At 40.2% G+C, this 24756-nt stretch overlaps 1 protein-coding gene across 6 annotated transcripts in view; it reads right to left on the reverse strand.

Moving 5' to 3' along the window:
* Positions 1-24756, reverse strand: part of CFAP61 (cilia and flagella associated protein 61) — a 303360-nt gene that overhangs the window by 164767 nt on the left and 113837 nt on the right. For all 6 annotated transcript variants that reach the window (XM_017945056.2, XM_017945053.2, XM_017945054.2 and 3 more), the window contains 3 exons: positions 23370-23409; positions 20348-20487; positions 1739-1865 (listed from right to left, as the gene is read on the reverse strand). In XM_017945056.2, the coding sequence (XP_017800545.1) occupies positions 1739-1865; positions 20348-20487; positions 23370-23409 (307 nt within the window). The remainder of the gene's footprint in view (positions 1-1738; positions 1866-20347; positions 20488-23369; positions 23410-24756) is intronic.

Genomic DNA, 24756 nt, shown 5'->3' on the forward strand with positions numbered 1-24756 from the left:
AAATAAACAAATACATAAAAATAAAAATAAAAAATTAAACAGCCAAAATATTTTCCAGAGTGGCCACACCGTTCTACATTCCCACCAGCAACACTAGAGATCCAGTTTCCCCACATCCTCGCCAGCATTTAGCAACTAGTGGCATCACTGTTTTTTGTTTCAGTCATTCTGATGGCTTTGCAGGGATATTCCACTGTGGTTTGCTCTTTCGGTAGTTACTGGGATGACGGTGAAGAACACCAGGACCACTAGGACATTTGCTGCCACTTCTGTGACCTACTCTGAGGTGGCACTGGCTTCACCCACCATTGCTATTGCTTTTGCATCATAAGTACAGATCTCAACACAGTGAAAAATGAACAAAACAGTTTTTACCTTGCAGACTCCCAGAAAATCCATGTTTCCGAGGCCCCCAAGGTTCTTTAGGCCACACTTTGAGAACCAGGGCTTGACCTCATACCACTTAGAGGGCCAGGAGGGAAGGAGCAAAAAATGAAGAAACAAAGAGTCCAAGACAAACCAAAGCAAATACCATGTGCTGAAGGGAAGTTGTATTTTAGTTTACTCTGATGCCTTCGTAAATAGTGAACATTTGTATATACACCATTATGTTTAGGTGTTTGGTGTCTTCCTTCTGATGACTTAAAAATTAACTAAAAGGTTTTTTTCCCAAAAGAATGAATAACTGGAACTCCCCAAATGACCTCAACAGTAGAATGAAGACATAAATGGTGGTATATTCATGCCATAAAATACTTCATGCTATAATATGAATGACTCTTACAAACATATTGCTGAGCAAAAGAAACTTGATATCAGAAAACAAGTCGTATGATTCCATTTATGCAGAGTTCAAAAATAGGCATAGCCAATCTCTGATCTTAGAAGCGAGGTGGTATTAACTTAGGGAAAGGCCTGAGTAGAGGCATCGGGGAACTTCCGGCAGGCTGTGGTTAGTCTGTTTCTTAAAATGTGCTGGTTACATGGTGTATGCAAATTGTGAAATCCACCACACTGTTTATTGGTTATACCTCAATAAATTTTGTTCAAAATAAAATGTATCAAAAAAGTGACTATGCACAATATTCTTTAACTATCTGCATCTTTCCATGTGTAGTTAGATTCACTGGCATGGCCCTTAAGATAGCAGTATTAATTTATAGACTGCCATAAGCCTGACTTTTGCCATAGCACATACATGCATTACTACACTAGAAAGAGAACCCAACACTTCTCATGCAGGATCTTTCCCAGACCATGCAATCCTGGGGGATGCAGCCAGCTCAACAAAAGGGTCTGGTCAGACTCATCATTCAATAGGCTCAAATAGGGTCCCACTCCCCTCAATCTGGTACCCAGTGCTGCTGAGGTGGGCACCAGATACCCATGGATTCCTAAGCTACCCTTCCTTAACCACGGTCACACTGTATCTACCTATCCCAAAAAATAGGATCTATCTCATTTTGATACGATTGTTTGGATCAAGTCCAAACTTTCTATCTTCATGAGAAGGATTTTGGGTGTCTGATCCCTCTGGGGGATCCCCACTGAGAATGGTCGCACTTCCTTAAGTCCCAGTCTCCATGGTTTCCTCTTCTGCTCCCATCTTCTAACTCTATCTCCACTGCCCCCTGCCATATGATTTTCCAACTCAGATCCAAGGAAGTTTCAGGGCTGAATCTACATGGGTCATCACAATGGTCCCATATCCTGAGGTCTGATCATATCACGTACTTACAGGGTCTTTGCGAGCCTTGTTGTAACGGTCTAAGTCCTCCAATATGCTTTTATTCAACATGAGGGTGCTGACAAGATTTTCCACACCAGGAGTATCCAAGAAAGTGGCAAATCTTATATGAATGGACCTGGGTAAGGAGAGGAATATATTTTTAAGTTAAAGTACTAAATATGTATTCCCCCACAAATGGAGACAGAATTGTAACATATCACACTTATATAAAATAATATCCAGTAAAGTATGTTTATATAACATTGGGGTTTGAGTAATTGTAAAAGTAACTCATTTCATTATAGAAAACCTGAAACACAAAAACGTGTGAAGAATAAGGTAAATATCACTGATAATGCCATTAACCAAAGACAACACAGAGACACTTTAAATATTTAGTTTATAATAGCACTATGATTTATTTCATAAACACAGTCAAAATCCTTCCAATTTTTAAATTATGTTAGGAAGAAGTCACACTGCACCAGGGCTGGCTTCATGGGTGTGGGACCCACACAATGCTGTGTGCTTTGTAGAGCCTCACACTCACAGTTTATTGCTCTGAGGCCACCGTTCAAAAATTCTTAATAATTTTATCTTTGACTTCATGTTTTTAAGTGAAGTTAAGTGACACAATGGAGCATGTCAGGGGCCTTGGAGCCTCGGCTCACGTGTGCACCCCACGGTCTCTCCATGATGCTTTTCTCCCACCTGTTCTCTGCCCCGGCACCCTGGGCCCTAGAGAGCCTCCCCATTCCTGCCTCACGACAGCTGCCTCCTCCTTCTGCCAGGGGTGGCACTGGTTGCATTGGTTGGGGGAAGCCCGTGTTCAGCCAACACCCAGTGGGGTTCCTGGACAAGGGTATAGAGAGGCTCATGAGTCAGGTACATGACACGTGGAGTCTCTGGTCAGACCAAGGGGGTGGCTGTCCCCACCTTGGGCAGGCAGTGCCATGGTGTGTTTGGCTAGCAACTCAGTGTGGACCTCCTACCCCTCCTCCACCCAGGGGTTCAGTGCATCCTGGTGCAGAGGGTGCAAGCCCTTAGTTGGATGCCTGTTTGCCATGGGTTGGAGCTCATGGGAAGGAGAGACTGATTGCCCTACACGAGGCCAGAGCTTCACATTTTCATTTTGCAGCGGGTCCTGTACATTATGTAGCTGGCCTTGCAGTGAATTCTCTGCAGTTACTAGGGTATTATTACTCAATGGGACAATTCCATTCCTCCTTGTGCTGATACAATAAAATATCCTAATCTATTTAACTGTCAACTGTAGGGAACATCTGTGCTTAAATTTTAATACATGCTTCCATATTATGAACAAAGTATCATATTTGCGAAGAACAATATCTATATCTATAATTAACTAATAAAAAGATGAACAACTCCATCTTAATAATGTTTATGGGCAATTTTAAGTGAAAGGTAAGAACTTTGTTATATGACCACCTTACACCAAAATCTAGTTCAGTGGATTAAAGATGGAAATGTAACAAACAAGACCACAAAAGCACTAGACAAACACTCAAGCGAATTAAAAACATATATCCACACAAAACCTGTACATGAACGTTCATAGCAGCATTATTCACAATAGCCCAAGAGAAAACAACCCAAATGCCCACCAACTGATGAATGGATAAACAGAGTATGGTTTATACATACAACAGAAAACTATTCAGCCATAAAAGAAAATAAAGTACTGACGCATACGCCAACATGCATGAACTTTAAAACATTGTGCGAAGTGAGAGAAACCATATACAAAAAGGCACGTGTTGTGTAATTCCATTTATATGAAATGTCCAGAACAGGCAAATTTACAGTGATAGAAAGTTGGTTAGTGATTGTTGGGGGCTGAGGGGAGAAGAGAATGGGAGTGACAGCTTGATAGGTACAGGGTGTCCTTTGGGTGATACAAATGTTTGAGAACCAGATAAAGGTGGTAACTGCACAATGCTGTAACTCTACTACAAACCACTGAATTGTACATTTGAAGTGGGTAAATTGTATGGCATGTTTATTACATCTCAATAAAGCTGTTACAAAAATATATATAATGCCAAAATAATTGAAAGAAAAAGGGAATGGCAACTAATAGCAAAAAAAAAATAAGCTGGCATAGCTATATAAATATCAGATAAACCAGATCTTAAGGCAAAAATCATGAGAAAAAGGTCTTTGTTTGATAATAGAAGTTCACTAGGAAGACATAACAATACCATATCTATAGGTGTCTAACAATAAAGCTCCAGGATACTGAAGTAAAAATGGACAGGGTTATGAGAAGAGTTTGAAATTTACCATCATATTGGTAGAGTTTAATATGGTAGAGTTCTCTCAGAAACTGGTGTCAGACAACACATTTAAGATACTGTGGAAGATCTGGACAAACTTCAGCTAAAGTACGCTATATCCCCCAAATGAAAAAGACATGGCCATCTAAGAGTTGTCTCACTGTTTCCATTCCAAAGCCCTCCAGCCAACTGTCTTTCCTGTCTTAGGTAACGACAACTGCATCCTTCCAGTGGTTCAGGCCCAGACCTTCGGCTTCATCTGTTTTCTTGCACACCTCTCTTTCAGCCTCACTTTGGGCTGACTCTACTTTCAAAATGCATCTAAGAATGGAACGACTTCTCAAGACCTCCAATGCTAGTCCAGTCTCCACCACCTCTCTCCTCGGTTGTTGGAACAACATCCTAGTGTCTCTCCACATTTCTGCCATTGTCCCTGACAAGCCATCCTCCACCAATTTGCCAGAGCAATGCTTATCAAATGTTAAGTCAGATCACAAGACTCTTATACTCAAATTCCCAGTAATGGAGGTGTTCTTACCCTCTTTTATGTGTACGGCCCCTCTCAGAATGTTTTTAAATGAATAAAGTAAGATACATAAGATTATAATATATGAGCTTCATTAAACAAACACGATTCAGCAGGGAATCTAATAATTACCATAATTTTGCTACACTGACGAGCATAAGCTTGCACTCCCAGTAAAAGCCAAAGTTCTACAGTGGCTGACAGGCCCCTCCCTGACTCCTCACGCCCACAGCCTACTTCCCTGTGCCCTCCCTCTGGGATTGCTGCTTGCTCTGACTCATCTCCGAACAGTTGGCTTCTTGGTTTCCCTGCTCTGTGGCACAGGCCACCGTGCTGTTCCTCAAACATGCCAGACATAGTCCCTCATCAGAAGTTCCTACTTGAGGAAGTTCCTACCTCATCAGAAGGTCCTACTTCATTAGAAGTTCTTACCTCATCAGAAGTTCCTACCTCAACAGAAGGTCCTACTTCATTAGAAGTTCTTACCTCATCAGAAGTCCTACCTCAACAGAAGGTCCTACCTCATCAGAATTCCCTACCTGAGAAAGTTCCTACCTCATCAGAAGTTCCTGCCACATCAGAAGTTCTTACCTGAGGAAGTTCCTACCTCATCAGAGGTTACCTCATCAGAAGTTCCTATCTGTAATTCTCCTCCAGCAAATCTATGAGCCTGTTCCATCACTTCAACATTTGAGTCTTTGCTGAAACTTCACCCTCTCAATGACCCTGAAACCCTATTTAAAATTTGGACCCTGACTTTCCAACCTCATTCCCTTTTCTATTTTTCTCCACAGCACTTCCTACTTTCTCTTTATTTTTTTTTTTCACTGTTTGTCTCCTTCCACTAGAATAAAACTTGACAAAGATGGGAGTGTTGGTCTATTTGCTCACTGCTGCCACCTCATGGCTAGAGCAATGCCGGGCACATGGTAGATGCTCAATAAATAGCTGTTAAGTGAACTAATCATGAAGCTTGCATGGAGATAGCCAGAGAGCTTCTCCATGCTTATTACATGTCTTTTTTTTTTCTTTTTTTACATATAATAAATACTATAACTGAGTTATAAAGAGTGTTGTTGGATACTAGACTGGAAAGTGAGAGTAAGTGGACATCTTCCCCCAGTAAGGCTTGAAGCTCAGACCATATCACGGTTCACTCCAAAAGGCCAGGGCTTTTTGTAGCCTACAGTGGTGCCCAATAAATGTTCGTGGGACATGGGGCTATCTTCCTGCAAAGGAGCACAAAACTGCAAACATTGTTTCACCAGTCTGTCCATGGAAATCTACTGGTGATTAGGGGTCACAACCATTTTGCATTCATCTCTGCTATTCATATTCACCAAAGAGGAATATTTCAGAGCTTTCCTTTGTTCTTAGAATTTCAGGGGGAGGAACAGGCAATGGCAGTATGTTTGTGCCCTCCTCTAAAATGACACTGTCCAGTACAAGAGCCCGTACACTTGAAATGTGGTACTCAGAACTGAGATGTGCTGTAAGAATAAAATATTCACTGAATTGTGGACTTCGTACAAAAAAGTAATATAAAGTATCTCATTCGTGCTTTTAAAATATTGATTATATGCTGAAACAATAATATTTTGGATATAATGGGTTAAATAAGAAAGAAATGTTACAATTAATTTCACCTACTTTTTGATTTTTAAATTAGTGTGGCTATTCAAAAATCTAAAATTACACATGTGGCTCAGAGTATATTGCTACTGGATGGGGCTGCTCTCTCTGTCTGTATTTGCCTCTGAGAACTATTTCCCAAAAGGTTTTTATTCAGCTTAAAAAGCAGAATGTAGGTTGGCTGGGTGAGGTGGCTCCCATCTGTAATCCCAGCATTTTGGGAGGCCAAGGCAGGAGGATCACTTGAGACCAGGAGTTCAAGACCAGCCCAGCCAACATGGTGAAACTCCATCTCTACTAAAAATACAAAATAGCTGTGCATGGTGGCTCACGCCTATAATCCCAGCTACTTGGTTGGCCAAGGCACCAGAATCACTTGAACCCAGAACCCAGGAGGCAGAGGTTGCAGTGAGTCGAAATCATGCCACTGCACTCCAGCCTGGGCAAAAGAGTGAGACTCTATCTAAAAAAAAAAAAATTTCAGAATGTAGGTCTTATTCCACATGTGACCTTTTTTGGCAGGCTCTGAGGCAAGGTGGCTGTATATACACTATTCCTCCTACAGTGGGTGCTGAGAATAGCAGCCTGTTTGTTTTTGCTTTAACTAGAATGAGATGTGGGAGACCTGAGGAGGAGGTGGTGTAGCTCCTTTGTTTTCTGGGTAAAGGGAGGAAGAGGTGTGGATTCTTTACTTAGCGTGTTCTGATAGCCGTGTGTCACTATGCACTTGTTCTTTGTGTCTTCACATCTCCACCTGTTGCATTTTAAAGCATTTTCATAGTATGTGGTTTTGCCTAATAAAGCATTCTCATAGCAAAAAACAAAAAAACAAACAAAAACGGGACACATACTTGTTGCTACATGGGTATTTCCTTTACAAAGTAAATTGCTTTTAATTGCTTCTAGTTGCTTCTACACAGCAATTGGCAGGAAAGAGTGAAAAATGAATAAATGTAAGAAATAAACTCTTAAGACATATTTCCTTAAAATCAAGGATTAACATGGATTCATTAAGAATTATTCATTCACTCCATCACAAATATTTATTAAACATCTGCTGTGTGCCCCGTGTGTTCTGGGTGCTGGGGATACATCAGGGAAACAGACAATCCACAATGTCTGCTCTCGTGGAGCTGAACTGCTATTGACTCCAGACCATATTTTGAGAAATAATTCTGAAATTCTTTAAAGTTTTAAATAAGGCACATGAGGTTAGAAGCAGACCAATTGTTATGGAGACCTTCATCTTTGTTTTTGCTAGAGAAAGCACCTTGAAAAATACAATGACTTCAAGACAAAGTTGTCAGGATGCATACTATTTTACTCTCAACAAAAAACACTCATTAGAATCCTTAATTAAAATGACATGGATCTCAAATATATATATGTATCATGTCATCTATACCAACAGAATACTGTTGTCAAATTATCAAGCAGCTATCTTTATTTCTTGCCCTATTCTCAGATAAATCATAAAGCTTTATTCATTGAGGGTCTATAAAATGATACCAAGACCTTCTGTGGAATGAACTTTAAATCTGCTAAATAAATATCCAATAAAACAAAGTCTGCTTCAATGATTATGTACTGACTTAGGCCTGGCAGGACCTCAGAAGATGGTGGCTCATTGGATGCACCTAAACGTGGCCCTATTTTCATCTCTCTGCAAGTTTCAAATAGGAAGTTACTTCTCTCATTTTAGTCATTCTTTCATTTTAGCTATTATGGTGGCTCCCTTCTTTCAGTCCCATGGCCTATAGCCAGGAAGGAGAACACTCCCACCTCCCTCTATCTGTTCCACATACCTTGCCTGACCTTCCCAGAAGCGAATGTGTACTCAGTAACCAGAAGAGTTTAGCGTTCTTTTCCCTAGGGTGCAAGTATGGTTCTAAAGCCACCCTGAATCAGTGAGGGAGATTAGTTATGTTTTTCATTACCCATCCACATGGTTTCTTCTATCCACAGAAAAAGCAAGGTATCTGGAGGGCTTCCCAAGGCTTTACCTCTCCAGGTCACCTCTCTCATATGCTTTCTCTCTCTGATGTACTTAAATGCTCTAACCTGTTAGTCCTCAGGAAATGACACCTCTCCGTGAAGAAGTGATGAAGTCCCGCCCACTGGCCCCTTCTTGAGTCCTGAGAGTCTTGCAGTCTGGGTCACCTGCTTCACAAGAGGTTTGCTTCTCCCTGTTTTTGGCTGACTTTGACCTCAAGGATCAGAGTTTCTAGTATTTAATCAGATCACAAACACGATAAAGTAGAATATCATATATGAAAGTGGAAGGAAAAAGATTTAACACAACTTTTCAATACCAAAGTGAGTGGATGAATTGTTTTAGACACTTACAAGGTTATGCGTGTGTGTGTATATATATAATATATACATATATATGCACATAAATGTATGTATACACATAAATGTGTGTGTATATATATACACACACACACATAAAAGTTGTATATATATACATATAACTTTTACTTGAAGTTCAGGGGTACATGTGAAGGTTGGTTATATAGGTAAACTTGTGTCATGGGGGTTTGTTGTAGAGATTATTTATCACCCAGGTATTAAGCCTAGCACCCATTAATTAGGTTTCCTGATCCTCTCCCTCCTCCCACCCTCCACCCTCTGATTTGCCCCAGTGTGTCTGTTGTTCCCCTCTAGGTGTCCATGTGTTCTCATTATTTAGCTCCCACTTATAAGTGAGAATGTGTGGTATTTGGTTTTCTCTTCCTGCATTAGTATGCTAAGGATAATGGACTCCAGCTCCATCCATGTTCCTGCAAAGGACAAGATCTCATTCTTTTTTATGGCTGCATAGTATTCCATGGTGTATATGTACCACATTTTCTTTATCCACTTTACCATTGATGGGCATTTAGATTGATTCCATGTCTTTGCTATTGGGAATAGTGCTGCAATGAACATGTGTGTATGTGTCCTTAGAATGATCTATATTCCTTTGGATATATACTCAGTAGTGGGACTGCTGGGTGGAATGTTATTTCTGTTTTTAGGTCTTTGAGGAGTCATCACACTGTCTTCCACAATGGTTGAACTAATTTACACTGACACAAACAGAGTATAAACATTCCTGTTTCTCTGTAACCTTGCCATCTGTTATTTTTTGACTTTTTTGTAATGGCCATTTTGACTGGTGTGAGATGGTATCTCTTTGTGGTTTTCATCTGCATTTCTCTAATGATCAGTGAGGTTGAGCTTTTCTTCGTATGATTGTTGGTTGCACGTATGTCTTCTCTTGAAAAGGGTCTATTCATGTCCTTTGCCCAGTGTTGTTGTTGTTGTTGTTGTTGTTGTTTTTTTTTGAGACACAGTCTCACTCTGTTGCCCAGGGTAGAATGCAGTGCCGTGATTTCGGCTAACTGCAAGCTCCACTTCATGGGTTCACGCCATTCTCCTGCCTCAGCCTCCTGAGTAGCTGGGACTACAGGTGCCCAGTTTTTAATGGGGTTGTTTTTTCCTTGTAAATTTGTTTAAGTTCCTTATAGATGCTGGATATTAGACTTTTGTCAGATGCATAGTTTGCAAAAATTTCCTTCCATTCTATAGGTTGTCTGTTCACTCTGTGGATGGTTTCCTTTGCTGTGCAGAAGCATTTTAATTAGATACCACGTGTCAATTTTTTCTTTTGTTGCAATTGCTTTTGGCATCTTCATCATGAAATCTTTGCCCATTCCTATGTCCAGAATGGTACTGCCTAGGTTGTCTTCCAGGGTTTTTATAGTTTTGTGTTTTACATTTAAGTCTTTAATCCTTGAGTTAATTTTTGCATATGGTGTAAGGTGTCCAGTTTTAGTCTTCTTCATATGGCTACCCAGTTATCCCATCACCATTTATTGAATAGAGAATATTTTCACCACTGCTTTTGTCAGGTTTGTTGAAGATTAGATAGTTGTAGGTGTACAGGCTTATTTCTGGGTTCTCTATTCTCTTCCATCGGTCTATGTGTCTGCTTTTGTACCAGTACCACGCTGTTTTGGTTACTGTAGCCCTGCAGTATAGTTTGAAGTCAGGTAGGGTGATGCCTCCAGCTTTGTTCTTTTTGCTTTGGATTGCCTTGGCTATTCCGGCTCTTTTTCGGGTCCATATGAATATTAAAATAGTTTTTTCTAGTTCTGTGAAAAATGTCAATGGTAGTTTAATAGGAATAGTATTGAATCTATAAATTGCTTTGGGCAGCATGGTCATTTTAATGATATTGATTCTTTCTATCCATGAGCATGGAATGTTTTTCCATTTGTTTGTGTCATCTCTGATTTCTTTGAGCAGTGTTTTGTAGTTCCCCTTGTAGAGATCTTTCATCTCTCATTGGTTAGGTGTATTCCTAGGTATATTATTATTTTTTTTTGGCAATTGTGAATGGGATTGCGCTCTTGATTTGACTCTAGGCTTGACTGTGGTTGGTGTATAGGAATATCAGTGATTTTTGCACATTGATTTTGTATCCTGAGACTTTGCTGAAGTTGTTTCTCAGCTTAAGGAGCTTTGGGGCAGAGACTATGAGATTTTCAAGATATGGGATCATGTCATCTGCAAGCAGGAATAGTTTGACTTCCTCCCTTCCTATCTGGATGCCCTTTATGTATTGCAGAAAATAGGGCAATTTTTTAATACCAGTAAATAAAAATGAAATGACAGGGAGAAGAAAAAGTAATTTGAGTCTTTCTGAATTCCAAAGAAGTGATCGTTATAATAGAATCATGAAACAATTTGATAGTCATTAGTATTTCGGTTTAAATCAAAAATAAATAAACAAAACCCACACAATTAAAAATGAGGTTTCTATTGGGTTCCGTTCAAGGCGGCCGATTAAAAGCAGAAGGGGCCAAGGACTGATGATGTTAAAACACTCTCCACAATAACACGGGCCTGAAATAGGTACAATGGTAACTTTCTGTGTGAGTCACCCACAGAAAAGCAAAGAAGACAGAAATGGTGAGGGGAGTAATTGCTTAAAGGACAACTAGTTAAATGCATTTTATTTACTGAGCCAAGTTGATGGCTGTATGATCTAACTCAGCAGTAAATATTTATTTATAAAAAATAATTCCTAGCACAATAAATATTGGTTAGCCAAGTACATCTGAAATGTTTCCCCACATTTAAAATGTCAAATTTCAGAAAAGCATCATGTGAAAGGGTGGCAAGATGGAGTGGGTGACCAATTCACCTGAATGTGTTCTCTACTAATGAATAAACAAGAGGACAGAAAAGCCAGTGGGTAGGTCAAGAATGAGCAAGCAGCGGAAATAGAAAAGGAATCATCATCTGTAGCACACACTCACCCCGTATTAAGTTTGGAAATGTCCTAGAGGTTAATATAGGAAGAAACTGTATCATAAAGAAAGTATTTAATTTATTCACAATTAAAGTGCAAGTTAACATAAACATTAGGAAATGTTCTCATCTCAAAGGCCTGTAGTCACTAAACAAAAGGAGAGGGAACCTGAGTGTGGAATGTGTTGACAGAAGAGGTAGCCATCACTAACGACTGAATGAGTAATTTGTCCCAGTGCTCACCAGCACAGCCAGAGGGCAGATGACAGACACAAATATAATTTCCCAAGGGAAGAAGAACAAAATTAGGTGGAGGGCCAGAACATGAGGTCATGAAATTTAAAGTAACCAAACTTAAGAGCAGAAACAATTCATCCCAAATGTCAAGAGAAGTGAAGCAAAAAATAGAAGAACAGGATACATTTTTAAAGAGTAGGTGTAGAGGACCTGAGCCCTCACCATGCCCAAGTGGCTCCTCCTCACCTCCTTCAGGTCTTTACTCATGGCCACCCTTCCTGTCCTAGGCAAAATGGCAGCCCCTCTCCCACTCAGCACTTCCGATCCCCTCTCCGCACCTGCTACACCCTTCATGTTCGCCCTCAGTGCCTACATACTGTGCATTTGGATCTCTTTCCTTTACATCTTTCTCCACCATTTAGAATGCCCCCGGTGTGGGCAAGAATTTCTATCTGTTTGCATCATTTCTGTTTCCCCAGCACCTGGAATAGGACTGGCACACGTTTGCCGTCAGTGCTGTGGATTTTACTGGATGAATGAGGGGGTTTGCTGGGGTCTCTGAGAAGGAAAACAGACATCAGCCAGTACTCTCCTCCTGCACCCCAGAACCCAGTGGCCATTTTGTCAATGTGATAGACGTCAATTTCAGGATGGAGGGAGGGTGGAAGAAAGGAAATAAACCAAGGCCCTGGAGATACAAATCCTAAAGCCCTGCCTATCTCCAGACATCCTGCTTATGTGAGCCAGTACATGTCCTAAAGCAGAAGCCATTCTGAGTTGGTTTTTCTTTCCAACTGAAAGCATTCTCATTGTTAATCTACATTTTGAAATGCAAAAAATGGTTTTAGAAAAACACAGGTGGAACGTGTGTATGAAAAAAGAAAGGGCCAGGAACTAGAAACAAGCAAGAGAAATTAAAGCATTACTTGATATAAATAGAAAAAAAATACGTAAAACAGTTATAGTCCACATATTCTTACAAATCTAACCAAAAGGTTATATTTATATATAGAAGAAACTTAGTAACTCAACAGTACCAAAAAATTACTAGATCATAAAAGGTTTAAAGTAGGTGTGGCCTTTAAACTTCTAAAATTGTCTAGAAAAAGAAATAAATATAAAATAAAAGAATAAAAAGTAAAGTAGGTATGGCTTATATGTTTTATAGAAAATCTGTATTTGGAAGACAGATAATCACAATTCTTTTTTAAAAAATTAATTTAATTCTATTTTAACTTCCAGGATACATGTGCAGGACAAACATATGTTACATAGTGTGCCATGGTGGTTTGTTGCACCTGTCAACCCATCACCTAGGTATTAAGCCCAGCAAGCATTAGCTACTTATCCTGATGCTCTTCCTCCCCTCGGACCCCCACTGACAGGCCCCAATGTGTGTTGTTCCTCCCGGCCCCCGCATGTGTTCATGTGTTCTCATCATTCAGCACCCACTTATAAGTGAGAACATGTGGTGTTTGGTTTTCTGTTCCTGTGTTAGTTTGCTGAGAATAATGGCTTCCACCTGCATCCATGTCCCTGCAAAGGACGTAGTCTTGTTTCTTTTTTATGGCTGCATAGTATTCCATGGTATCATAGTATTCTATGGTACCACATTTTCTTTATCCAGTCTATCAGTGACGGGCATTTGGGTTAATTTCGTGTCTTTGCAATTATGAACGGTGCTGCAATGAACATATGCGTGCATGTATCTTCAAAATAGAATGATTTATATTCCTTTGGGTATATACCAGAAATGGGATTGCTGGGTCAAATGGTATCTCTAGTTCTAGGTTTCTGAGGAATCAGCACACTTTCTTCCACAATGGTTGAACTAACTTACATTCCCACCAACAGTGTAAAAGTGTTCCTATTTCTCCATAGTCTTGCCGGCATCTGTTGTTTCTTGACTTTTTAACAATCGCCATTCTGACTGGCATGATATGCTAGCTCTTTGTGGTTTTGATTTGCATTTCTCTAATGATCAGCGATTTTGAGCTTGATTTTGAGCTTTTTTTCACGTTTGTTGGCTGCATGAATGTCTTCTTTTGAGAAGTGTCTGTTCATGGTCCTTTGCCCGCTTTTTAATGGGGTTGTTATTTTCTTGAAATTTGTTTAAGTTTCTTGTAGACTGTGGATGTTAGACCTTTGTCAGATGAATAGATTGCAAAAATTTTCTCGTATTCTGTAGGTTGTCTGCTCACTCTGATGATAGTTTCTTTTGTAATAAATCACAATTCTTTTCTACCAGATGATGTATTCATTAAAAAAGCAGAAGCCCTGGCCGGGCACAGTGGCTCACGCCTGTAATCCCAGCACTTTGGGAGGCCAAGGTGGGTTGATCAGGAGGTCAGGAGATTGAGACCATCCTGGCTAACATGGTGAAACCCCGTCTCTACTAAAAATAAAAAATAAAATAAAAATTAGCTGGGCATCGTGGCCGGTGCCTGTAGTCCCAGCTACTCAGGAGGCTGAGGCAGGAGAATGGCATGAAACCTGGGAGGCAGAGCTTGCAATGAGCCAAGATCACACATTGCACTCCAGCCTGGGCGACAGAGTGAGACTCCATCTCAAAAAACAACAAACAAACGAACAGAAGCCCCTACAGTGCTTCTCAAACTTTTAATGTGCATGAAAGTCAACTGGTGCACTTGTTAGCAACACAGATTCAGAAAACCTGGGGCAGGGCCTGGGATTCTGCATTTTAGCAAAGTCTCAGCAGATGCTGCTGCTGCCGATCCCTGGACCACACCTGCAGTGGAACTGAAGAGCATATGAAGAAAGAACTGTCCTTGAGTAAAATGAGGTAACCTTGAGAAGGGAAGCCAGGTGCTAAGGAGCAAGAAGGAAGAATATGCCACGGTCCATGATGGCCGTATGCCCAGCCCACCCCGATGGCCTTCTTTAAGGGACAAACAAGTTCTTATAAAGTCTCACTTTCTAAAAGCCAGGTGTGAGTCCTCACAGATACAAAGGGTGCATGTCACTGAGCATCACTGGATAGTGCCCTGACTTACAAAGGACCCTGGCTGCTGCACCTGAGCTCCTCTTGCACTCCTGGCTGACACGCAGGTGCAGGGGACTGGCTGGAAACACCTCGGCACTTAAAGACAATGCCATGGGGACGCGGGGACAGAAGGGGATGGCCCTGTGCAGGCACTGCCACCTCGGGGTAACTGATGCCCAGAACCCAGAAAGGTGATGGGAAGTCTTCTTTAAGGTCTCCCCCACTCTCACATTTCCAAACTTCATTTTGTGTGATATGAAATTCCATCAAATTCATTTGTTAGTAAACTCATTTAAAAAAAAAAAATACAAACATTGCTGGGGTGTAAGGGTGGGGGTTGCTCTTCCTTCTCATTTCTGTAGGAGCCTCTTCAGGTTGGCTGCCGTCCTTTCTCTCCTCCACTCCTGCAGCCACGATCAGATCAGCTGCCTGGAGAGGGTGCAGGAGTGTGGACTTTAAAAGAGCAAAGGGAAGAGCGATGTTGTACTCCCTATAGGAACTGAGCAATATTGACAGGCAAAGCTACCATTTTTAACATTAAATGTGTGGTTTCACTAAAAAGCTTTTTATGCTTAGAATATGGTTTAAAGAATTAAAGAGGAGATCTATGCTTTCTGTAGAAAACAACTGCCCACTGCCATGTTCACCCCTAACGGTGATAAGCGTGTGGGTTTCGAGGGATGCCTTCCCCTATGGGACCGTGCATAGCTTCTTGAATGGAAAAAGGCAAGGGGCACAACCATGGCACTTGGAGAAGCTACAGGAGCACACAGGCAGGGAACCTGGTGTGGGCTGGCAGGTGTGCTGGCGACAAATTGGAGGAGGCTGTGAAGGAGGGTTCCTGATGAGGGCTCAGGTGGCAACTGCGACAACACATGACTTGTGAAAGACACAAAAACTAGTTCCGCTTCTGAGTCTTTAATATTTCAGAAAAGAACCCAGGTATACATCAGGAGCTCCAATTTTAAATGCAAGTCATTCAAGAAAAAGAAGCTGGCACTGAAAAAGGTTACGAAGAAAAGCCAGGGCTCCACTGCAACCAAACTAATTCCCAGACAAGTGTGGAAAGTCTCATCATTTAAAAGATTGAGATTTTATTTTTAAGAAAAGTAATGCATGGACATAGTAAAAGAGTGTGTAAGAAAAGAATATGAATGTAAATTATGTAATTAAAGCTACTAAGAACAAGGCCGCTACTACAGCCAGACCGATGACCCCTTCCTAGATCCATATCCTCTCATTGCTCTCCATCTCTAGTGCCTTTATGCAATTGGATTTATTCAGAGTGAAAACTCCAAGAAAAAAAGTCACCAATGCACTTAAGAATGCGGAGTATAAAGTACATTTTTAAAAATTCTACTTGAATCATAATACAATATAAAATCTCAGTGTAGAAAAAATTAACTACATTTTTCCGTCACAGAAGTACTGCACACCCACTGATTTTTAAAAATTCAAACAGAAATAACCCATTTAAAAATAGGCAAAAGACCTAAACAGACACCTCACCAAAGAAGACACACAGTTGGCAAATAAGCATATAAGACATGCTCAACACCACATGTCATTAAAACAGCGAGGTACCCCTAACATACTGATTAGAATGGCCAAAATCCAAAACACTGATGACACCAAATGCTGGCAAGGGTGTGCAGCAGCGGGAACTCATTCACTGCTGGTGGGAATGCAAAATGGCTCAGCCACTCTGTCAGATAGTTTGACAGTTTCTTGTAAAACTAAACATATTCTGGTCATAGGATCCAGCAATTGCACTCTTTGGTAGTCATCTAAAAGTTGAAAACTTACACCCACATAAAAACCTACACATGAATGTTTATAGCAGCTTTATTCATAACTGCTCAAACTTGAAAGCAACATGAGGTTTTTCAAGTAGATAAATGGGTAGACACACTGTGGAACATCCAGACAACGGAATATTATCCAGGGCTACAAAGAAATAAGCTAGCCAGTCATGAAAAGACATGGAGGAACCTTAAAAACATATTAATCAGTGAAAAAAGCCAATCTGGAAAGGCTACTAACAAGATTCCAACTTTATGACATTCTGTAAAACGTAAAATTCTGGAGACAGTAAAAAGACCAGTGGTTGACAGTGTTGTGGGAAATGAGGGATGAACAGACAGAGCACAGAGGATGTTTAGGAGAAGAAACTATTCTGTGTGCTATCATAACAGTGGATACATGTCATTACACATTTGTCCAAAGCCATAGGATGTACAACACCAACAGTGAACCCTAATGTAAACTATGGACATTGGTTGATAATGATACGTCAGTGGTGGTTCATCGATTACAACAAATGTGCCAATCTAGTGCCGGATGTTCATGATGCAAGAGTCTGTGTATGGTGGTGGAGAAGGGACTTGTGAGAACTCTCTGCACTTTCTGCTCAATTTTGCTGTAAACCTAAAACTACTCTTTTCAAAAAATGTTTACTGGCTAGGTGTGGTGGCTCACGCCTGTAATTGCAACACTGGGAGGCCAAGGTGGGTGAACTGCTTGAGCCCAGGAGAGTTCAAGATAAGCCTGGGGAACATGATGAAACCCCATCTCCACAAAAAATACAAAACTCAGCCAGGTGTTGTGGCACAGGTCTGTGGTCCTGGCTACTTGGGAGGCTGAGATGGGAGGATCACCTGAGCTTGGGAGGTTGAGGCTCCAGTGAGCCATGATAGTGCCACTGCACTCCAGCCTGGGCAAGAGAATGACATGCTGTCTAAAAAAAAAAAAGTTTATTAATTAAAACAAAAAAAATCAAACATAACAGATAGATGTAATGCAAAAAGTCACCATCTTCACCTACAATTCCCAGTCCTGTTTCCCAGAGGCATATAAGGTTAATGAAATCCTATGTACCTTTTTAGAACTTCTATACATACACAAGATAAAAACTAGATATAATGTTCGCATAGTATCCTTTTTCCTCTTCTTTTTAATTAAGGAATCAACTGAGTTTCTTACTGGGCACATGCCCAACCTGCCAGCAACGTATCTTGCAGGCTCCCTTGCAGCTAAGTAGGGCCATGAGACCAAGTTCCTTAGCACACAATATGAACAGAGGTGATTCATGTCCCTGAGAGGAAAGTGCTTCCCCTCCTCCACTTCTCGTTCCACCCTTCCCTGTGGGCTGCAATGTGGCTACGGCGCTCGGAGCTAGCTCTGAGCACAAGGAGGAAAAGTCCACTCTGGCCATGGGTCTGAAACTCTTGCATGCCACAGAGCCCTTTAACCCTCTGGTGATGCTGTGAACTCCTTCCCAGACAAATGTTTCTACATTCATAAAATAAAACACAGAGGATTACAAATTATCTTGAAACACAGTTAGCAAAATGTTTTTAAAAATGTGTTACAGTAATGCCTGTGCCTCTTTGTTAATGCATTAAATAACAAATTCTGGTTGAGAATAAAATCACTGAAATTTCAAAGTAGGGTAAATATATGTGATATTTTTGATACATCTGCAACAACAAAAACATGAATGAAAATATCTGTCACTTCCACTGGCTACAAAGTCGTGGTTTCTGCTAACACTATGAGACCTGCTAGCTCCAGTCACAATGGAAGGACACACTAAACTTCACTTATAGGTTAGTGGAATAAAGATGTCGCTTTCCTTCCCATCCAGATTCACAGACCTCATGCTTCTCTCTGGATATGTTAGGTAAAGACCCTTGCTCTATGGAGTGGAGGAGCAATAAGAGAAGGAACTTCAGTTCCTGGACAATTTCATGGGAAAAAAGCTGATAGTCTCCTTAGACCACGTGCTCATGTCTGGACTACTGCAGGACAGAGACAGAACTGGCTCAAGTGTGTTTAGGGGTCACTCTGATACAACAGTTTAGCAATAGTGCTGACTGCTACCTATGAACACTTTACAACAATCAGATGGGATTACACCAACCACACTATGTAGAGAAACAGTATGTGGGGTGGTCATGAGTTGGCTCCGTAAGCTAAAAGCCTAGGTTCCAATTTCAGTTCTGCCACTTTCTGCTGTGTGGACTGTAGACTAGTTACTCAACCTCTCTATGTCTCGGTCTTCTTACCTGTGAAATGAGAATAATGATACCTAACTAATTAGGTCACTGTGAGTGTTGATACATGGAAAGTGATTATTAAGAAAGCGCCTGGCACACTACAAATCCTCAATACATGTTAATTATCATTAGTATTAGTACTTGTACTATTGTTGTTTGACTGTTTTTCTCACCATCCTAGATATCTTTCCACATAGGATACAGAAATCTGGTTTTATTTCTTCAACTCTTCATCATAATGTACTAAATGAATTTGCTAAAATTCTTTTAACCAGTACCTAATTATGAAGTGAACATCTAGGATGTTTCTCAAAGTTTCACTCAAATGGTTAACACAGCACTTACAGAGCGAGCTCTCTGACGCTCCTCCACCAAACCTCTCGTCAGAAGATTGTGCGTCAACTTTATTGAGGTCTAATTTACATACAATAAAAGGCCCTCATTTCAAGTGTGCAGTTTGATGAGCCTCAGAATATTTTGTAAAAATAAGATAGAAGATATTAAATATACACTGATTTTTGGATTTTTTTTTCCTGTACAGTCTGGTCATGCCTTTTATTAATTGTTCTATTTAGGAATTAAATGATTTTCTTACTGATTCATTAAAGCTCTTTATATATTAAATATACCTACCTTTTGTCTGCCATATTTGTTTAAAACATCCTTCTGTTGGTCAGTTACATTTTAATCAAATCAGGTGGTTCAAAAAACTTGGTATAGTATAAGAAACCTTAATTTTTTTCTTTCATGTTTTAAAAAGAACTTTCTCATTCTGAGACGTGATAAAGGTCAGTCTTTACTCACTTTCCTAATCCAGCACTCCATATTACTTTCTCAGGAAAGCTTCATCTGGCTGGGCCAACTCTCCCAATGTTCCATGCTCAGTACCACATGCCCAGCACTGGTTACTCCCATCACAGTTGCAGTTTTACACAATGTGTGTCCATAAGCCTTGAAAAGGCAGGGACCACGTCTGTATGTTGTTCACCATTGTGTTCCCAGAACTTGGCACAGAACCTAGCACTGTAAATATATTTTCTAATTTTTTAATATTTACATTTAACTCTTTTAAACATTTTTCAATATTTACATTTAACTCTTTAATCACCTGAGAATCTATCTTACGATAGAGTATCAAAAAAGTTTCTATCTTCATTTTGCCCCACCATTTACAGAAGAATCCTTCCTTTCCCCACTGTTGTGACACACACTTTGTCATGAATGTATTATATACACACACTCACATACAAAGCTCAATCTGCACACTGAGTTCCTACTATACTGGGTCTGTTTCTTGTGTTACATTGTTCTGCCTACAGAATCAGTCAACGTGGCCTTGTCTTGATTGTTGTGGAGCTCTATTATGTTTTAATATCTGACAGGACAAATCTCTTCTCAAGTGCCATTCTTTCTCTAAATGTATTAGTTAAAATCACTTAATCAAGCCCTCTTCTAATAAAAGATGATCTTTAAAATAAATTATTAAAATAGCAGGGAGCTCCTTGTTTCCTTGTCTTCTGTAATTTCATGGATTGCTGTGTGGCCAAACATGTGTCTACTCACTTGAGCAAGCCGGCCCGGTGGAAGACGTAGAGGTCCTGCTCGAGGGTGCAGGTGCTGAAAGGGACCATTTTCACGAAGTTCTGGATGAGGATGAACTCAGGGGTGAGATGGGGCAGAGAAATTATACAGAAGTTCTTATCCTAACATCATCAAAAACCAGGACACAGAGAAAGAATAAAAAACCATTAATCAAAAAACAAATTTCTCTAACAAACACCAAGAAAACTAGAAGCAAAATGTGTTCATTAAGGAGAGGATACTCAAATTACCTTTCCTGTAATTTGGAAAATAATCACATAAAATTCACGAAAAAGGCAACTACAAGAGCATGCAAAAAGTATCTTTGTGTCTCACTGAAACCTGAATAAATTAATCTTATAAACAATGGCAGTCATTCAGCATAACTCTTCTGGGGAAGTAGTTTTTAAACCAAGACAATTCATACTTGCCAGTTCACTTGTGTCACAAAGTCAGTGAGGTAGCATGGTGTCCTAGCAAAGGCCTCTTGCTTCCTAAGTGACCTTACACCAGTGGCCCCTTCCTATTAAGAGACGGGAGGATGATACTACGGCCTTTTTTGGCTCTAAAATTCTGTGATTATCCATAAACCAACGTGTATGTATTTTATCATGACATGATCCCAGTTGGATGAACAGATCCATGAGCATGACTAAACTTAGGCAGTGGGTTTAGTTAGTAGACACAAGAGGTACTGCATGTCCTGAGGGCTGTCATTCACCTATTCTAGGCCTGCCCTGTCAGTACAGTAGACAATGAAATGTGGCTAGTATGGCAAAAGAACTAAATTTTAAATTTTATTTCATTTAAATTATTTAAATAAAAAAAAACTGATACTTAATTCCATTACTGGAAAAGTTTTACGTGTGCTTGGTTTGTGTGAATCTACTTATCCAACTGTAAATTTTATAACATCTAAATACAGATGAACTATTTCTGATGAAAATTCAGTACTTGTATTGAGATGTGCTATAGATGTGAAATATATATTAGACTTCAAAGACTTAGCATGAGAAAAAGAATGTAAATAGCTCACTAATAAGTTTTCATATTGATTATATGTTGAAATGATTACATTTGCCCAGGCACAGTGGCTCACTTCTGTAACCCCAGTACTTTGGGAGGTCAAGATGGGAGGACCACTTGAGCCCAGGAGTTCAAGCCCAGCCTGGGCAAGATGGCGAGATCCCATCTCTACAATTTTTTTTTTTAATTAGCTGGGCATGGTGGCATGTCCCAGCTATTTGGGAGGCTGAGGCAGGACAATCTCTCAAGCCAAGGAGTTTGAGGCAGTAGTGAGCTATGATTGCGACACTGCATGCAGCAAAGTGAGACCCTGTCTCTTTAAAAACAGGATTGGGACATATTAAGTTAAATAAAAGATATTATCATATAAACTTCATCTGTTCCTTTTTCTTCTTTTTCCTTGTGGCTCTTGGAACATTCAGAATTACTGATGTGGCCACAATCCATGTCTGGACAGTGCTGCTCTAGGCTATCTGAGCTTCACGCAGCTGCCTGATCCTCTGCCAGGTCCCTGCAGAAGCAGCCTGCTCTTCCCAAAGCTAATTTGTCCCTTTGGGATCTCGCCTCCTCTTGAACCCTGTGAAGGCATTACTTGTGCTAATCCAAAACCCTGGGGACATTTGTGCAGCTCAAAGGAGTGAATCATTGTTTGACCTTATCTTCCTTCTTTTTAGCAAATTAGCAGGACTCCTTTTGGGGAAACTGAGAGTCAAGTTGCTGAAATACTCAAGTTGAAAATAAGGACTGGGTGCCAAGTCTGGGTGGGCTTCCTCTGGGAGGGGGAGACTAACTATAATGAGTTGCTTCATCTTGGATTTGAAGGATTAAGGATGAAGCAATCAAGGTTATTTTTTTCCTGTCGTCCATGTTCCGAAGTCAAATAGAATTGAAATGTAAATAGCTCTTGTAACTTTTTAAAGCCAGCATTACTTTTATAATGTTAAAGATTTACCTTTACATGGACTTTAAAATAGGAAATAATTAAAACTAGTGAAACTTATTTGAGGAGTCTTTGAGGGAAACCAACTTTGTAAATCCTATGTTTAGGGTAATCCACGTTGTTTTGAAAGTGCCTTAATAATCAATTTATTAAAATTATGATGGAGAACGTATTGCCTTATTACATAGCTTCATCATAATAAAAATGAGGAAATAAAACTTAACATCACATAGTTTTAAGACAAAATAATTAAAGTATACTTGTTTTTGCCTCATGAGAAAGAGTATCCAGGAAATATAAAGCAATAGATATTTTTATTGAAATCAGTCAACTGAAGAAGTACAGTTGTTGACTTAATTAACAGGCCTGTCTTTATAAAAACACATTTTGTCCCTCAAAACTTTCTTCCCCATTTTCTTTCCTTCAATAAAGAAGTGTGAGAGTTCGGCTGGATCTCCATCCCTAGGGAACAATGAGACAACAATGTAGGCAGAAGCCCAGGACACCCTGACATGGAGAATCTTATTTGCACTTGGATATTAGCCTACAGGCCCATTCACCAACGTGGGTTGAGCCCCCTCTACAAGACAGGCATGAAGTCAGGCCTGAGGAACTAGTAGGGAAAGAAATACCAACCTGAAAATCAACAAGTCCCTACTTTGCTATCCTCAGAAAAGCATTATGATGGTTTCAGAACACTTACAGCCAATATAATCTAACAAATAACATAACTGTGTCATTCACTTTAATTTCTGACACTTTCATATATTACTATAAATGATTTGATTCTGATAAAACACTGGTAAGGCTATGTCTAAAAGAAATTTTGCATTTAAAGAGAACTGCTAAAATAGCATGACTTACAAATTCTTGAAAATGACAATACTTTCTATTTTTATGAGTTCATGACATGCCATTTGACCTTATTCTCAGAACACAAACCTCAACATTCATAGCATAATAAATTTATGACATTTTACTTTTATATAACTTCTCTAAGCTTACAAAATCAGTTCTCAAAATTCAGCATGTACTTACAGAAAAAAGACTGAAAACAAAATTCATAAAATCCAGCGACCTGTAAACAAGACAGTAAGCACTGTCACTGCCCTGCAAGCAAATGCAACATCAGTGGACATTTATAGAGATTTACAGCTCCCTCCCCTCGGGCAGCGATTAGCCAACCACTAGTCAGAACGTGTGTCTAGCTGAACACTAATGGGGTGCATAAGTCGCAAGCTTCGTATGCCAGTAATAAAGTATTCTGCGGAACTGAAGGCACTTTCACATAAATTAATAATCTCTGTGCATTTGAAAGCCAAAACAAAATTGGTCATTCTGTGCCTCCGATCCTTCCCACCTGTTTTGAAAGAGTTAAGAGGAGAGGTGGGAAATATTATAGGCTGCTTCTGATCTTTTTCCCTTTTATCCGTTGAAGACTTTCTGACTAGCTGCAGATGTAAGTTCATAGGCAAACTACACTGGGTCATCAAATTCCTGTTTCAAAATTCAAAAAGTATACTCTAAGCACAATCATATTTAAATGTACTGATAAAATAAATATAAAGCAACAAATATAGAAAGGCTTTACAAGTTTTTAGATGTCTACAACACAATTAGAATAAAAAGAATTTATCTTTTCAATGTCCCAGATCTCCATAGCAGCCAAAAACTCAAGATGAAAAAAGTTAAAGTACAACATGGTTCCAGGGGATGCTGGGAGATTGGGAACATGACCAAGCTATTCTTGGTCATCTAAAAGACATTCTAGAGCCTTCCATTCCATCAAAATGGGCCAATCATTTCCTCTTCGAGATGGTTCTATGAACAGATAAGGAGTCGGTGCTAAGCAGATGTGGCATCCAGGCACTGAGGGCAGCGTCCAGTGTTCAGACCACAGGAGAACAGTAAGCGCTGAACATATGGGTGTTCTGGAGGGGCAGGGTGGGTAGCTATGAGGTCTGGTGGGCGCCAGGGCTTTAGACAAAGCCCAGCACCATGCATGCTTCCTCCTTGCTTGCTGGATTGCTGTTGGGTGTCAACTTATCCCTCGCTCAGATATTCCATGTGGCTGAGGCACCAGCTGCAGATTCTGGGTAGAGCACGAGCTAAGGGATGGAGTCCATCTCCTCCATCTCCTTGTGGCATGGGCTCGTCACAGCCTTTGGCTCAGGAATGAACACACAGTCCTGTCAGCCCTCATGGGACTTTGGCTGGAAAAAGCTGGGCCCATCCTGGCAAGTCCTCCTCACTGGATTTTGATGCAGACCTGAGACTGTCAGTGGTCTTAGGCCCAGGATGGGGCACTCCTCTGAGAAAGGGGCCAATAGTAGGGAAGTAGGGTGATATGGTTTAGCTGTGTCCCCACCCAAATCTCATCTTGAATTATAGCTCCCACAATTCCCAAGTGTTGTGGGAGGGACCC

This window comes from Papio anubis, chromosome 16 (genome assembly GCF_008728515.1).
Source record: "Papio anubis isolate 15944 chromosome 16, Panubis1.0, whole genome shotgun sequence".
Taxonomy (NCBI): domain Eukaryota; kingdom Metazoa; phylum Chordata; class Mammalia; order Primates; family Cercopithecidae; genus Papio; species Papio anubis.